Raw genomic sequence first — 15,236 nt, forward strand, 5'->3', positions numbered from 1 at the left:
CTTCTTCCATGATATTATTTCAGACAACTGCTGGTTTAGATTTAAGCTTATTTAGCAGGATTGATTTTCCTTATGTTTCTTTCGAAGCTCCCTCACATAACTCCTTTGATTTTTCAAACTTTTTTTTTTTTTTTTTTTTTTTAGCTAAAAGATTGCTTTCAACTCTTTAAACTTCTTGAGGACAGCAGAGCTCTCCTCCCCATCAGTCTTCTAAATGAAACAAAATCATTGATCTAAGAACATCTGACAGTACCAGTTAATGTATGGGCACTGCCAGCCTCGGTGAGTGGAAATGGGCAAAACAAATGAGCTGGGGAGGAGGAAATAAAGTCTAAAAGGAACAAATGAGGGGATGTGTGGAAGCTGACAGCGATGAGGCTCGATTTATAGAAGGCAGAGGGTGCACATGGACTCCTGTGAGATGTGAGCAAACAGTCATTTGAGGCACTGGAAACAGAAATGTGGTTCCCGAGGGAAGTGGGTGGGGAATGAAGGAGAGTTCACTAGGGGATAGAATCAAGGAATGGGAAAAGGAAGGTCTTCCAGAAATGATAAAAAAAGGGGAAAAATCATGGGGACAGAAAGAGGATCATGAGATGACAAAGGTCAGAAATAGCTTTTTGTGATATAGTAAAAGAAAAGCTTTCCATGTAGAAAGGCAGGGGGGAAAGTGGTGAAAATAAGAGCAGAGAGAAAGGGGAGTCACTCAGCAAAAACAGGGCATACATCACTGAAGTGTCTCAGCAGCTCTGAGGCAGTGGCTGGAAACAGGAGCAGAGGGGTTTAAAGAATGTGAGGTGTTCAGGCTCAGAGAGTCAAAGGACAGACTTGAATTTGGAGAGGAAAGAAAATTTAAAGCTAATTATTAAAATTCAGAGTAGGCTCCTTACAGACTCCTGACTAAAGAATGGGCTTGGAAGGGGGAAAACCCTAAAGATAAGAGTTTGCTGCCTGGTTAGTTGGAATAGGAGGTTGGTTTTGTTTTAAAAAAAGAGAATGATGCAACAGGCAAAAGGAACTTTGAAGGATAAATTTCAGCACTGGACCAATTAAATATCAAGAAGATGACACAAGTGATTAGCTGGGAGGAATCTTCCATGCTACACAGGGAAGTGAAAAAAAAGTCTCTACAAAAGCTGCATCAAGAGGAGAACAGGAGTTAGGACACAAACTCCAAAGGACTGGCTGTAGAGCAATAGGTGGGAGGGAAATATGGGGTCAAGAAAACAACTGGGATTCAGGGATTTTTCCTAATAGAGTCAAAGTCAAGAATGGGAAAGGGAGGATAACATCAATTCTCCATGTTGAGCTGGGCTTATACTTTTTTGGTGACATATGGACTGAGAACACAGGGGAACACATTTGTAAAAACAAATAAATATTAAGTGGCTGTTAGACAGACGGCTGGAGAAAGGGCTACCCTTTAAGCAAATAGGCATCTGGAACTCTAAGGCAAACAAGTCCTGGAAACAAGCCAAAGTAGGAACTACAAGGATATGAATAAATTCCACTCCTGAACCATTTTCCTCAAAAGAAACTGTAGCTACAAGGAGTCCTGCCTGAACTCCCTAATCTGCTTTTTCTTACATGTAGCAGCACCATTTGCATTTCACTAAGTTCAAGACACAATCAGGCCGATACAATTTTATTGTTTCCAAATGAGTATCTTTGCTAAAAATTTTACTCGAATAAACCTACAGCTCCTTTTAACATGGCAAGTTTTATCCATTGTCTATTTTAATGCTTCAGAGCAGAAGGAAAAAAGATATTTTGTCTAAATAATCCTGACATTTTGATTCGTGTGCACAGATGGTTAGCAAATTTTGGAGTAGCCAAATCAGTTTTAGTGTTGCTGAGAAAAAATCTTAAAATCTCACTTGTCAGTGAAGAAATTGATAAACTGATCACAAAACTCATTCCACTCTAGTGGAATGACCCAAGCAGTCACATAACTATTATTTTTGAATGAATAGACTTCAGCTTTACAAATTCCCTGTGCTCATATATAAACTGCAGCTATGGTACCAGCTCACACATATTGCGTAATTGGTATTAAATAGGGTTTTGTCTGCTGCAAATTCAATATGTTAAGATCTATAGTGTGTTATCATGTTTAATCCTGCTTTTAAAACAGAACTCCCACAGATGCTGGAGGCATATTAACAGTGTGCGTTTCTGAACTCGTGGGATTACAGTGATATTTTGCAACACATCTAACAATTCCTCTATTTGTTACTCCTCAAATCAGCTCTGCTGTGTCAGACAAAGAGATCTAGAATTCTTGGTGTTTCTGTTAAAATTCCATATTACATAGGCGAGGAACTGTAATCTTTTATATACATGAAGGAAAAGGTCCTTTAAGATAGAAAATGTTGACTGGCTGCACCACAAAGGTAATACCTGGTCATCTCTTCCTCACTGCCTGACCACCAATTTACATTCTGAATGACTTTAAGCTGAAAGAGGGAGGATTATATTGGGTATTAGGAAGAGATTGCTCCCTGTGAGGGTGGGGAGGCCCTGGCACAGGGTGCCCAGAGAATCTGTGACTGCCCCTGGATCCCTTGGAAGTGTCCCAGGCCAGGTTGGACAGGGCTTGGAGCACCCTGGGATAGCAGAAGGTGTCCCTGCCCATGGCACATGGGACAAGATGATCTTTAAAGTCCCTTCCAACCCAATCCATTCTGGGATTTTATGAACAAGATAATGATCTAAGAGTCACTCTGCAATGAATACCAGGTGTAGAAATCTCTGATTCCACACTAAGGTTTTTTGTCAGCTGGACATCACGCAGTCAAACGAGATCTCCCAACATAGACCCCCAAAGTTAATTTCAGAAAAGAGATTGATGCATCATTTTGTATCTTGATCTGAGAGAAACTGTGTGAAGTTTCTTGGAAGTCTCTGTGTCACCCGCCAGCACTCAGTGCTGAAGCTGGAATTCCTTGGACAGTTAATGAAGTGCAATATGCTATGAATGCTCTTGGAGAAGAGTGAAGTCAAAGGAAATTTCCATGGACTGCTTCAGCCATACATTTAGAGGAAAAAAAAATCATCAGGGAAAATACTCAAATTTTTATATGTACATTACAATTGAAATCTGTAGAAAACAGTCCTAACTTGATTTGAAGGCAACTGCAAAATGCCAGCTGGCGGGGTTTTTTTTTGTTTAACTGGAAAATCACATAGCCACTCCTGGCAATGATTGCTGATAATTGTGTTTATACAGATTCCCTGAATAAGTGGTCCAAGACTAGGTCTGGAGACATTACGTTATCTTTGCTTAGCTTGTACATCCCTCAAGAGCCTTTGTTTGAGCCGTCCTTCCTTTTTAATTTCTACTCTCCAGCTCCTCACCCAAATGTATTTGTGCTAGAGGTGTTCCAAACTCTCACTGCTGCTGTTTACTTTGTAATCCTGACCTTAATATCTGTTGTAAAGTTCACACTTCATAGACCACACTGAGGAAGCATATTAACCTTCACTTCTTGGAGAAGAAAGCAATAAATTGTGGGTCTATGGCTTTTGTGCTGCTCACAGTGTTTGGATATTTGCTGTCAGCAGAAGCAGATGGAAGAAGCCTTCAGAGGATAAGTCGGCACTGGAATGGTTTTGTGGTGAGAATTTGCCAGCTGCAGGGAGAATTCTCGTTATTACCATGGAGTTGCTGCTGTCCTTCCAAGCAGAACCAAAGGCTTGCAAAAGGCAAGGGCTCGTGCAGAAGTTTGCGTCAGAGTGGCTCAGATCAGCTGATCACAACAAATCAGGGCAACTAAACAGAGGGCAGGAAAGGAACAGTGACAAAGGGGAGGGGGGGAAGAAAAAGGACTGGCAAAAATGCAAGTTTATTGTGTGAGCCTACTTGGAGAGCAAGAGTGCTGGGAGGAGAATGAGATCTGAAGGAGCAGCGCAGTGCCTTTGTGTTCCTCCCCAGATTCCCACTATTTGAACAATCGTTTCTATTCACAGAACCTTTCCTGTACCGCGCGAGTGGTTCTCAGCTGCTCACAGCTTATAAAGCAGGCACTCTGTTGTTTTATGTACCACTGAAACGTGTTTATCTGGAGATTAAATAGACAACTGCATGTATTTCCTGACCTTGCTGGAGAGAAACAAAGCAATGAACTCACCCCTCACGAGCAAAGATAAATGTAGGAGTCTGCTGCCTACTGCTATGCAGCGCATCCAGCTCTAATTATGTGATAAGTGGATGGACTCCGTGTTAAACATATTTTGCAGAAGTTCTTGAACAAAGTGCTTACACTGGTTATGCAGATAGTTTGCTGAAAGCCACATGAATACAGATTATTATGCACACAGTATGAATCTGGATGAGTACAGGAACCACTGGTCTTCCAAACAATATTACTTTGTTTTGTTTTTGGTTTTTGCTGAAGACTTCTGTGTTTCAGTCAATGCACAGAATAATCACATTTGTTTTCCTTTCCCTGAAATTATTCTGCTCTTGAAATGCTACAGCAGAGTATTTGTTGTTAAGGTCATTGGTAATTCAGCCCTGAGTGGTGCTGAATATTTCTCATCACATGAGAATCTGCAAGTCAGCTAATTCTGATAAAAGTTGACACACAGTGTTGAAGAAGAAGTAAAAAAAAAAAAAAAACAAAAAGGGTAATTTCATTATCCAGATAGCCAGACTGTTTAAATAAGTCTTCCAGATGTCCTTAGTTTGGTAGAACCACAACACAACTCGGAAATATTAATAAACCTTCTTGATCATGGGCATTTTTCCAGGTTATTTGAAAGTGATTAGAAGAGAGACAGACATTTGGAATCCTAATTGCAATTAGGATCAAAGCAATCTATGCTCCTAAACCCAGGTTTTTGAACTCCAGTGGGCACTAGATGTCTTTACAGCTACTTTATTCAGTCCAATAGTCTTTTTATTATTATTATTTTTGACATCTAAAATTACTTAAGGAAAAAATAAAGAAAAAAAAGAGAAGGGGGTCTAAATTTAGATTATTTAGATTATTATTAGATATTATTAATTAATAATATTTAGATTATTTAGATTCTTAGATTCCTAAACTGCTTATGTGATTTTGAAATCTTTTCTGTTTGTAAGTCATGACAGCTCAGAAAAATCTGGATGGCTTGAACTGTACCATGGGTGAGACCAATGACCAATAATTAAGCATGAAGAAACAATACAGTCACTGAAAATTTCAACTTCATTTTTGCAGGGACAACAGAATGCTCAAAATGTTCATTTAGAAAATAAAATATTTGCTGCTATTTAGATGTTTGTGCCCTTTCATAAATTCTACCTCTCACATATGAAAAATATACCAGGTAACATCTTCCATTTGCTTTCGAGGAGACTTTTGGGCACTTGGAGTTATGCCAAGTGTGTTAGTGAACTGCTACAAGAGGATGGAGTGGAAATAAAGCTGAGTGAAAAGGTCACTGCAAATATTTATCTGGTGCAGAGGCTTCTGAAGGTTAAGATATGCTCCAGGAGCCTTTCTAGCTGTATTTACAGCTCTAGAAAAAAAACAAGGGTGGCCAAAGTGCTCCTCTCTGGTGATCCCCAGCCACCATGAAGCCGCTCTTTGTGCCAAAGTTTACCGACAGCTGTAGAGGCTTTGCCCTGCTCTGTTGAGTTTCTGTATGAATTCTGATCTCTCTGCATGTAAATTGTCTCACAGCCCAAACACAGGAGCCAAATGGAAATTCCAATATGCATTCTGTTCATGTGATTTTGCTGTAATGGTTTTACCCATCCCGCAAAGCTATTCCCCCTGACAAATCAGCACTGGGGGAGTTTGATCCAATTTGGACAGGCTGGTGGAATTTTAGATTGGCTCCCATCACTTTTAGGCTATAAATGAAACTCTGATTCTTAACTACCAGCCTGGCAGGGGCTTCTCATCTGCTCAGATCTGCTGATGCTGCTCAAACACCTCAGCCCTCCTAACATCCAGCAGCAGATCACAGCTTGTGATGTGGGAAGAATCCAACTTGGTTTGTCCTCCCCAACTTGCTGAGCCACCCTGGCAGCTCCTGCTGCTTCCGTCTCTGTTCAGCCTGGTTTGCACTCTGATTTCCATCCCAACAGGGAATGGGAGAGGCCTGCAGCCCTGGCCATGCTGCCCAGCAGGGTTTTAGTCAAAGAACAGCTCCTCTTCAGCTCTGTTTTCCATACAGTTGTGGTTCTTCCCTAGAAATCTCTCCCATCCAGATGTAAAGGTCTGTGGGAGGGGTTGAAGGGGAATCATCTACCATTAACATGACTGTGTCTAAAGGTGTGGTCCAGCTCACTGGAAGTCTTACACAGAAAGGAACAAAATTAATTAGGAGTCCCAAAGAGGAAAATTTTCCCTGCAAGACAAGGTAAGAAAGGACCAGGGTTGACTTCCAGGCCGCAGGAGAAATGGAGGTGAGATTGGCTGGCTTTAAACATGCAAAGTGAATGGGCAGATCTGGTCTGTGTTGGTAAGGTCTGTTTACTGCAGAAAATAAAAGTATCATGTCCAAGAGAGACATTTTTGTAAAAGAAGTATGGAAAAGTGATCCAGGAGGAGCCTTAAAATTGCTTTTAGCTCCATATTTGTTCCTCAGTACAGTTTAGCCAATACCAAGAGTTAAGACAGGGACTCTCAAAAGCTTCAAGCCTGTTTCTCAACAGTCTGAGCTGCAAAATAAATCTCCCCAGATGGTGCTGTGAAAGTCTCATATCCTCTTTGAACCACGAGCAGACGGAGGTACAGATTGTCCTCCAGGGGCTGCTTTACCCAGGGGGCAACACAACTGAGTCAGGAGGCAGCGCTGGAAGTCATCATAAATCATGGTGACAAGCAACCTATCCACTTACAGGTCTCTATAGGAACTGATGAATCATTTATTAAAGCTCACATTAGTCATTTATTACTCTTTTATAAACCATTTATCAGCTGGTAGTCAGAATGTGAGCAAATTATATTTTTCACTTAAGCTCCCAGCACTGGTGTATCTCAGATCTCACCGTGGTGATGTTTTGTCATATTACACAAATTTTATTCTGTTCACAGGAAGCAAGATCTTTATTTTAATGGAGAATTCTTTTCTAAGAACATACATATTCGAAAAATCTATACTAGGAAAAATATTTTCCCTAATCTTGTTCTCCCTGGTGTGACAGAATTACTTTTATTTTACATTTCTTTGTCCCAGAAATGGATGGAATTGAAGGCGAAGCTGGAAGTGGCAGAAAGAGGAATTGTGTGAGGAATGGCTGTTCCCTGGCCAAGTGAAGTTTCTGTTCCTTATGTGCCAGTGAGAGCACTCTGACGAATCCCACTTTTCCAGCTTTGGCTAGGGAAGGGCTGCTCTCCCAAATCTGGCGAGAAGGAGAGATGTGAGAACTGGGGGACTTTAGAAAAATCATCCCCTTCAGCCACACCACTGCGTTCCTCTCTCAAGTGCCTGATGGCATTTACCAAGGAAAGACAATATATCTAATATTAAGGGAAAATAAGGCATTAAAGAGCAGCAGTGGAAGCTTTAAAAATGCAGGGCAGAAAATAAAGGCAAGCAGAGTCAGAGGAATCTCATTTTTGAGTGTACACTCTGCAGTCAGGAACGGAATAAGTAGGATTCATTGGACTTTTCTTTTGGAGAGGAAGAAAAGACAGAAAGGGCTCAAGTCCATATCTTTCTTGTGTTAAAACTCTTGTTTTTTCCTCCCCCAGGTCTTAGGGGATATCTGGGCCCCACCATGCCTCCAGGAACAGACACAAGAAGAGAATTTGCCAGCTCGTGTCTTTCAGCAGATGCCACATTGTTAATTTTTCATCACACCACAGCCACAGTGACATTATCTCTGGACTAAAATCCCTTTTTTGCAGGATACAACACTGCAGTGCTCTGTCACCCACTCTTACAGTGACACAAAAAAAGGATTCTCATTTTTGTTAATGTTCTAGGTACAAAAACAATACTCAGAACCATTAGTGTTCACTCAGTGCAGCTCATTCCCACCCACTTGGAATATCCTGCAGGATGCAAGCCAGATACCAGATTTTCCAGAATATTCTGGGCCTGCTCCTTGCTTTGCTTCATTCCTTATTTTCACATAAGCAATCCCTTGCTGCTGAACAAAATTTGAGCCTAAGGCCTTCCCCTGATGGAAAGGAAAGGCCAAATATCTTTGTCATACAAAACAATAAGTCATAAAATTAATTTAAAACCTTTTTCCCATTACAGAAATAAGGTTGTAAATTTTAGAAAGAGACCACTAACTTTACAAGTATCTCTATTTTCAGCCTCTGTAATTTAAAACTGGCACAATATCGCAGCCACTGTGACCTTTTAAAAGGTAGACCTTGCTACCTCACCTGAGACTTTTGGAGGAACTCTTAAAATATTGTTCTTTTTGGCATTAAGGATTAAATTATGAAAACCCCTGGAGGGAACAGGGTTCTGTTTGCACACCTGAATGGATTTTTACACTGCTCAGAGCCCATTATCAGCAGGAGGTGTAGCTGTGAGACAGAACAAGACAGACATTTTGGAAGAGTGTGGAGTGATGGGGCAGTAATCAAACAATGAGCTGGGCTGAATCCCACAAAGCAATGTCTCATTTATTGAGCCATCAAAGCACCTGACACACACTGAGAGCCCCGAGGGCTTCAGCTCTGCCTCTGCAGCTAATGCAAGTGCTGTGCTGGATCACAGCCAGGATGCTCAGCTTCTCCTGGGGTTACACCCCGACAATCCATGGATGAACTTTTCCTGCAGCACAGCTGCACCAGACTGGCCCAGGAGTGGGGTGCAGGGAGGGGAAAAGGGTGGGTGGAAGAACGGATTCACTGGACAAGCACTCACTCCTCCAGGAGAGGGGCTTTTCACAAGAGCAGGTAGGGATGGATAAGTGGGAATGGCCTTTAGCTGAAGAAGTGTGGATTTAGATTGGATATTTGGAAGGAATTCCTCCCTGCGAGGGTGGGGAGGCACAGGTTATCCAGAGTAGCTGTGGCTGCCCCATCCCTGGAAGTGTCCAAGGCCAGGTAATAAAATAAAAAAGAAGCTGGACTCTGGAATCAAAGCTTCAGATTTACTGAATTTGAGCTTTCTCCTTCAGAAGTCATCTTGTAAAATATATCGTTTTCTTTCGGCTCTAATTCAAATCAATAATATTGCAGCCTGTGGTATGCAACTGGTATTAAAATACAATAATTAAGCACTTTCAGCAATAAACCAAATAAAGTGGCATTAAATCAATTGATAAATTGAGATTTAATGCCCCTCCCTCCTCTAACACTACTTATTTTAAATAGAGAATCTGCTCCTAAAGCAGCCTGGAAGCATACATAAAAGGCTGATTTTCCCTGCCTTCTTCATGGAATATGAATATCACTTATCAAGGCAGAGGGAAGATTTCGGAGGTCATTAACATCTGCAAATAGTGAAAGGTTCAAATCCACATCAAACCACTCAAAAGAGAGGGCTTTACGGAAAAGAAAAGAAATGCAAGAAAAATATCTAGGACCAGAATTTTCAAAGAAAACAAGATAATACTGTCTCTTCACACCTATTCCATTTCTGTGCTAAAACCCCCAAACTTTCAAGGCTATGAAGTACCTTTTACTGTCACTGACTGAACTGAATTTATGAGCATTTCTGCATTTCCACAGAAATTGATACTAACAATACATTTCTGGCTAAGCAGGCACATGAATTTTTGTGTCCAAATTACCAAATTATTAAGTCAAACAGGACTATAATTATAGAAAGATTTCTTCAAAAGAATTCTATTGAAAAATATCTAGAAATATTTCTTCCAGAGGAGAATTCTCCAACTTTGGAAATTCAAGCAGGTAGGACTCTGACTGATGTGAATTGCTATCAGTATTGATTAATCCAATAAATTCCTGTTTCTAAATACACCAAGCTGTCCTTGTACGTTGTTATTTTCCAGAAGGTTGAAAGAAAATACAGCATTTCAAAGATATTTTAAGTACTGGTTGTCAGGACAGCTTTCAGAGCATTAAAAGCCTGATGTAAAAGGTAATTCTAAGGGAATTAATAGTTTGATGACAGTCACTTAATTGTCACTTATGTACTTGAAAAGTTTGGATCAGTCTCTCCATGATAATCTTTAGGTGACTGAAACACTACTGCCAAAGCATTTGACTGAATTAATTATAGATATTGCCTTGGCAAAATTGTCATTGTTTCTAATTCTTCTTCTTTTTTCAACCCTTCTCTGTCGTGTTTGAATCTGGTATTCACTTATTTTGTATTTATAAAAGAAATAATTATTCAAGTGAAATGACAGCAATTTGATTCAAAATAATCTGTTGCCAAATTGTCAATATTGGGCCAGGAAACAAAATTTTAAAAGGTAAAAATATGCTTCAGTTTAAATAAAAGAACTTCTACAGCAATAGGCTTTCCTTTCCTTCTTCCACAATTACCTTAAAATCAGGATCCCTCAGGTTTACTTCTCATATTTTGGGAATTGCCTTAAAAGTTTGCAGAGCCCCAGGAAACTTTTATAGCAAAATCCAACCTGACTGTCATTAGGTTTTAAAACTCTCTCATTCTCTCCAGATATCAAAAAATCAGACTAATAATAAATGTAGGGCAAGGAAGGAACACTGTGAGCAGGCTGGGAAATTTGGTGGCTGCAGGCAGGTAATTCCCTCACCTTGGTCTGGGGTTTATCAGAACTCTCCAGCACCTATCAGCTGAATTCAATTTACAGGAAAAAAACCTTTTCTTGCAAATTCTACCTGTAGGTTCAGTTTGAAGCTTTTGGGACTGGAGCTTTAATTACAGAACCCCAAACTCTGGCTGGCTCACAGGGGTGGTGCTGTAGACAGGAAGAAAACATTGTTTTCATCCACAATCCTGACCATTGAAAGCCTTAAGCTATTTTTCCTGTTTTCCCCCACAGGAGCAAAAAGAGAAAGTTACCACCAGCACATTCATTTTACAGGTTTTCACCCTGCTAGCCAATCTCTAAATGACATCGTTTCTTTTTTGCCTTGTGGTCGCACTTTGGTTTGGAACTGATGCACACACATTTATTAACGCGAAAAAAAGAAAAGAGCATCTCCAGGAAATCTGTCACACCGAGCTAAAAACATTCTGTACGTGTCTTCTTTCCTTAAGGAACGTCTTTCTATTTAGGAACAAGCTAATTACAATTGTTTGCACCATTTTGTAGAGAACAGATGGCCAACTCTTACCTCCTTCTTGGTGAATTCTGGTGCATGGTCATTTTTGTCATCGATCAGAATAGTGGCAGTGGCTGTGCCTGTTAGTCCCACATCCATCCCACCCATATCCTTGGCTTCTATAACCAGCTCATACTTTGGGCTTTCCATGGTCTGAAATAAAAAAAATCAGAAAAAGAAGGGTTAAGAAAAAACCCCACAGAGATAACATGCTATTTTTAATTAATATTAAAATAATAAATTTTTAAAAAATCTAAAACTTTATTTGGCCTAATAAAACATGGCAGAGAAACAGATCTGTTATCAGTTTTACTGAAACACAAGCACAGCTTTCTATGGTTCAGCTGCTACCCTGGAAACCTCATTTGCAATCAGGCATGAAGGTGAATATTGGTAAACAGTACATAATTTATCCTGTTATTGAGGAAGATTAGGAAAGAGGTAAGAAATTAAAATATACTTGCTCTTTAAGAGTAAGCTCTACCTTCAGTGCACCAATATTTAGCGGCTTGCTTCATCAGTGTTATGATGGGTACATAATTAAATACTAATGTCACAATCTACATATAAATTCACTTTGTTAAATCCCATTCATTCTGGGTATTAGCATTTAGACTGGTAATCTAAGTTTCCTCCACAGCAAGAAACAAAAAAGCAGTTTCCAAAATGGTCAGAGACTTCCAGTTATTGCCCAAAGCGATTGCATAGAGTGATATTAATGATGTATATTGATGATATCTGATTGCCATGTCCTGGGTACTCATTTGGCTGCCCACCTGCTGCAGAAGCAGACAGCACAGGTCCAGAGCAAAAACCAACTTAAATCTCCTCTCCTAAAACACAGCCCTCACTTGGAAAAAAAACATTTGCGGTCACAATTCTGGAATGGGAATGTGCCAGCCTTTGATATTCCCCTTCCTCACATCAGGGATGAAAGCACATGTGTTTGAAAGCTGGACCAAGGCTCAGCAACAGCTCTGTCCCAGGGAGCTGTTATCAGCAGCAGAACCTGCTCCCACACAACTCGTAGGGAATTCTGACATGGATTTCACCGGGAACTTAATTAAAATGGGTTTTGTGAGGCTGCCTTGAGTGGAGCCATCTGCCCAAAGCCCACGTGAGTGGCACCATCACAGGGGACACAGATGGGAAAGTGCTGCAGTCACCTCTGAAGTGACACGGTGAGAACATTACATTGCCCGGGAATGTTTATCCAAACCTTCCTGGGAAACAACCCTGCATCCCACGGGGAAAGCTGCAGCAAAGCCACTGCTTTTGGAGCCTTTTGGAGCTGTGCATGCAAGACCCCAAGATTCACATCTCTGGCATCCCTCATCTATGTCCTTTATCCAACACTTTCCCAGGGAACTGACCGCTGGAAGACAGCCCAGCAAAGCAACCTCTTGGGTCACCCAATGTGCTCTGTAGCCAAGGCATTTGGAAGCTTTTCCCAAACAGTGAATTTTGTGTTATATGTTTTCCTGGGCACATGCCACCATCTCTTTTTTTGGAGCACGTGTAAGAAGGAGATCCCAGCTCCTCAGTACGTGGATTTTTGAAGCATTTTTAGGCCAGGAGAGAAGCAACCACCTCAGTTGCGCATCAGATCAGCTATTATCAAACAATAAATTCGCATGTAAAGTCAACAAGTCAAGCCAGAAAATAAATTTTCTTCTAAAAACATATGGACTGCTAAGAAATCAGATGCCAGTGCCACACAGGGGATCCTAAGAAATGTATTTCCTGAAGTCTTACAACATTATTCCATGAAATTCATCTCAGAAGGCGGCAAACCAAGAACAGGAATTTGATTTATAGCATCATAAAAATATACGCAGAGAAGTATTACTGACATGTCTCCAAAACAAACTCATGCTATGGAGGGGAACTAAATTTACAGTTTTCATATATTTATTTTCTAAAATGTATTAAAAACTGAATGAGACTTCTCTCCCCTCCCCTAGCTGCAACTTTTTCATTATTTTGATTAGAAAGTTGTTATTATTGTATGGAAGACTTGCAAAGACATTTATCACTTCATGTTTATAAGCCTCTTTGCTCAGAAAGAAGCCCATTTTTACTCACAAATTGGCCTTTTTTCCTTTGAAAACAGTCCCATTTCCTATTGAAAGCAAGCCCATTTATGCTAGAAATTGCATCTACTGCAGCAGAATTGTCTGTGACAGGAGCCCAAAGTTTAAGCTTGCACAAAATGTGAAAAACATTGAATTTTGAGTAGTGTTTCATATAATTATGAATACTTCACACTTCCCTGCTATGCAGCACTTCCTACATCTCGTTCTGTCACCAAATATTTGCTTTGTTAGAGGAAGCAGCTGCTAACAGATGCAAACCCTGAGCAGAGGCTTGTTTCTATCAGAGGCTCTCTTTGCACTTGCTCGTAAAAGGCCTTTCAGCAGTTCTCCTGCTTCCAGCCCAGCCGAGTCAGGCACCAGCAGGGATTCTTTGGATCAGTGGGATTTGCCACAGTCCTGGATTTCTGCAGACAGAGCAGGGATCCCCCTGCTCCCTCCAGCCCCGTTCCTCAGGGATGCCGCTGCAGAGGGGCTGTCAGGGCTGCCCTAGAAGCTCTCATGGCACTTCCTCAGCATTTCCCTCTTTTCAGGGATCACGCCTTTGACCCCAGTGTGTTCTCTCTCCTTTTCCTCCCATCTTGTGAGGAATAAGTGCTGCTGGAAGGTGGCAGTGGAGGAGAACAGCCTTCCTTCCTCCATCCCTGCCCAGCAGCAGGTGAGCGATAAACGCAGCGCTCAAAATTTGTATCATTTTGGGACCCCACAGTGACTCAGACTTGTCCCCCCAAGTCACTGCCTGTCACTAAACCTAGGCCTGCTCCTAAGTGACCTAAGCACAGCCTTGCAAAAGCAATCCAATCAATACTGCTTGGACAGCGAGATATGAGCAACAGAAATAAGCCCCAGCTCTCGACAAGTGGGATCTGCAGCTCCAAAGGATAATAGATTATTTTAATAAATGAACATCCAGTCACTGCTGGTGTGGTGTATTATTTATCAACTGTGACTTTGTGGAGTGTGACACTGTTGAGAGGGTTTGTATAATTGCAGCAGGAGAACCATTCCTTTCCCCATAAATTTTCCCTTTAGTCATTTAGCCACGGCAGGGGTGACACTGCCAAATTGTGTGGTTTGCCAAGGAGGTGAGCTGTGTCCTGAGCGCTTTCCTGCACAGGTCCCCTCCCTGCCACCCCCACCAGAGTTAACATTCCCCTCAGATCTCAGTCCCCTGATGCCCTGACAGAGCTGGCTCAGCACCACAAAGCAGGCAGAGGCCAGGAAAGGCACTTTTCCAGAGTTCAGCTTCCTGACAAAGCCAGCAGGATCTAATCACAACACAGGGAAATAAACAGTGCAGTGCAGGCACACGCAGGCAGAATGAACCAAGGGAGGACTTTTGGGTAATGCTGGATGGAACCAGATGATTCTGGGTTTCTGCTGGGTTTTAATCTTTTAATATTGCAGATAGAACAAAAAGCTATCAGTGAGTGAAGAGAAGCAAGCCCTGGCTGACAGCACATCGCACCAGCAGCAGCAACAGTCCAAGCCTTGGTCTGGGCTGGCACTTGCAGGCTGTAGGGCATCCATGTGGCATCCAAATCCAGCTGGAATTGGCAGCACCATCAGTGCAGTAGGACTCAAAATATGAGGTGGAAACCAGTGGAACTACTTGGGTGACCGCAGGGAAGGCTTAGGGCCTTTGAGGCTGTGATTCCCTGCATCAGCACCCAGGGTCAGCAGCAGGACTCTGGGAACCAGCACTTCCCCCAGGAAATCCCCAATCCAAGGTCTTCCTCCAGTGCCCCCCTGGCAAGACACCCATGGATCACAGATTTTGGACAGGGCGTGCTCAGTACCATGGCACCAAGACCTCCCTTATTGCTTCAGGCCTCATCCAAAAAATAATACTGGGGAGAATAGAAATCCCCAAACTCACAGAAAGTTGTTAAGATAAAAACCAACTGTGCTTGGGAAGCAAACAACACACAGAACATTCAAAATCCTTACAAGAGTTTTA

The 15,236-nt window shown here is 41.6% G+C and overlaps 1 protein-coding gene across 2 annotated transcripts in view; it reads right to left on the bottom strand.

The window, feature by feature from the left end:
* The window catches only part of CDH13 (cadherin 13), a 447,757-nt gene that overhangs the window by 73,820 nt on the left and 358,701 nt on the right, over positions 1 to 15,236 (bottom strand). For both annotated transcript variants that reach the window (XM_010403504.4, XM_019288275.2), the window contains exon 8: positions 11,196 to 11,336. In XM_010403504.4, the coding sequence (XP_010401806.1) occupies positions 11,196 to 11,336 (141 nt within the window). The remainder of the gene's footprint in view (positions 1 to 11,195; positions 11,337 to 15,236) is intronic.

The sequence above is a fragment of the Corvus cornix genome, chromosome 11 (genome assembly GCF_000738735.6).
Source record: "Corvus cornix cornix isolate S_Up_H32 chromosome 11, ASM73873v5, whole genome shotgun sequence".
NCBI classification, from domain to species: Eukaryota; Metazoa; Chordata; class Aves; order Passeriformes; family Corvidae; genus Corvus; species Corvus cornix.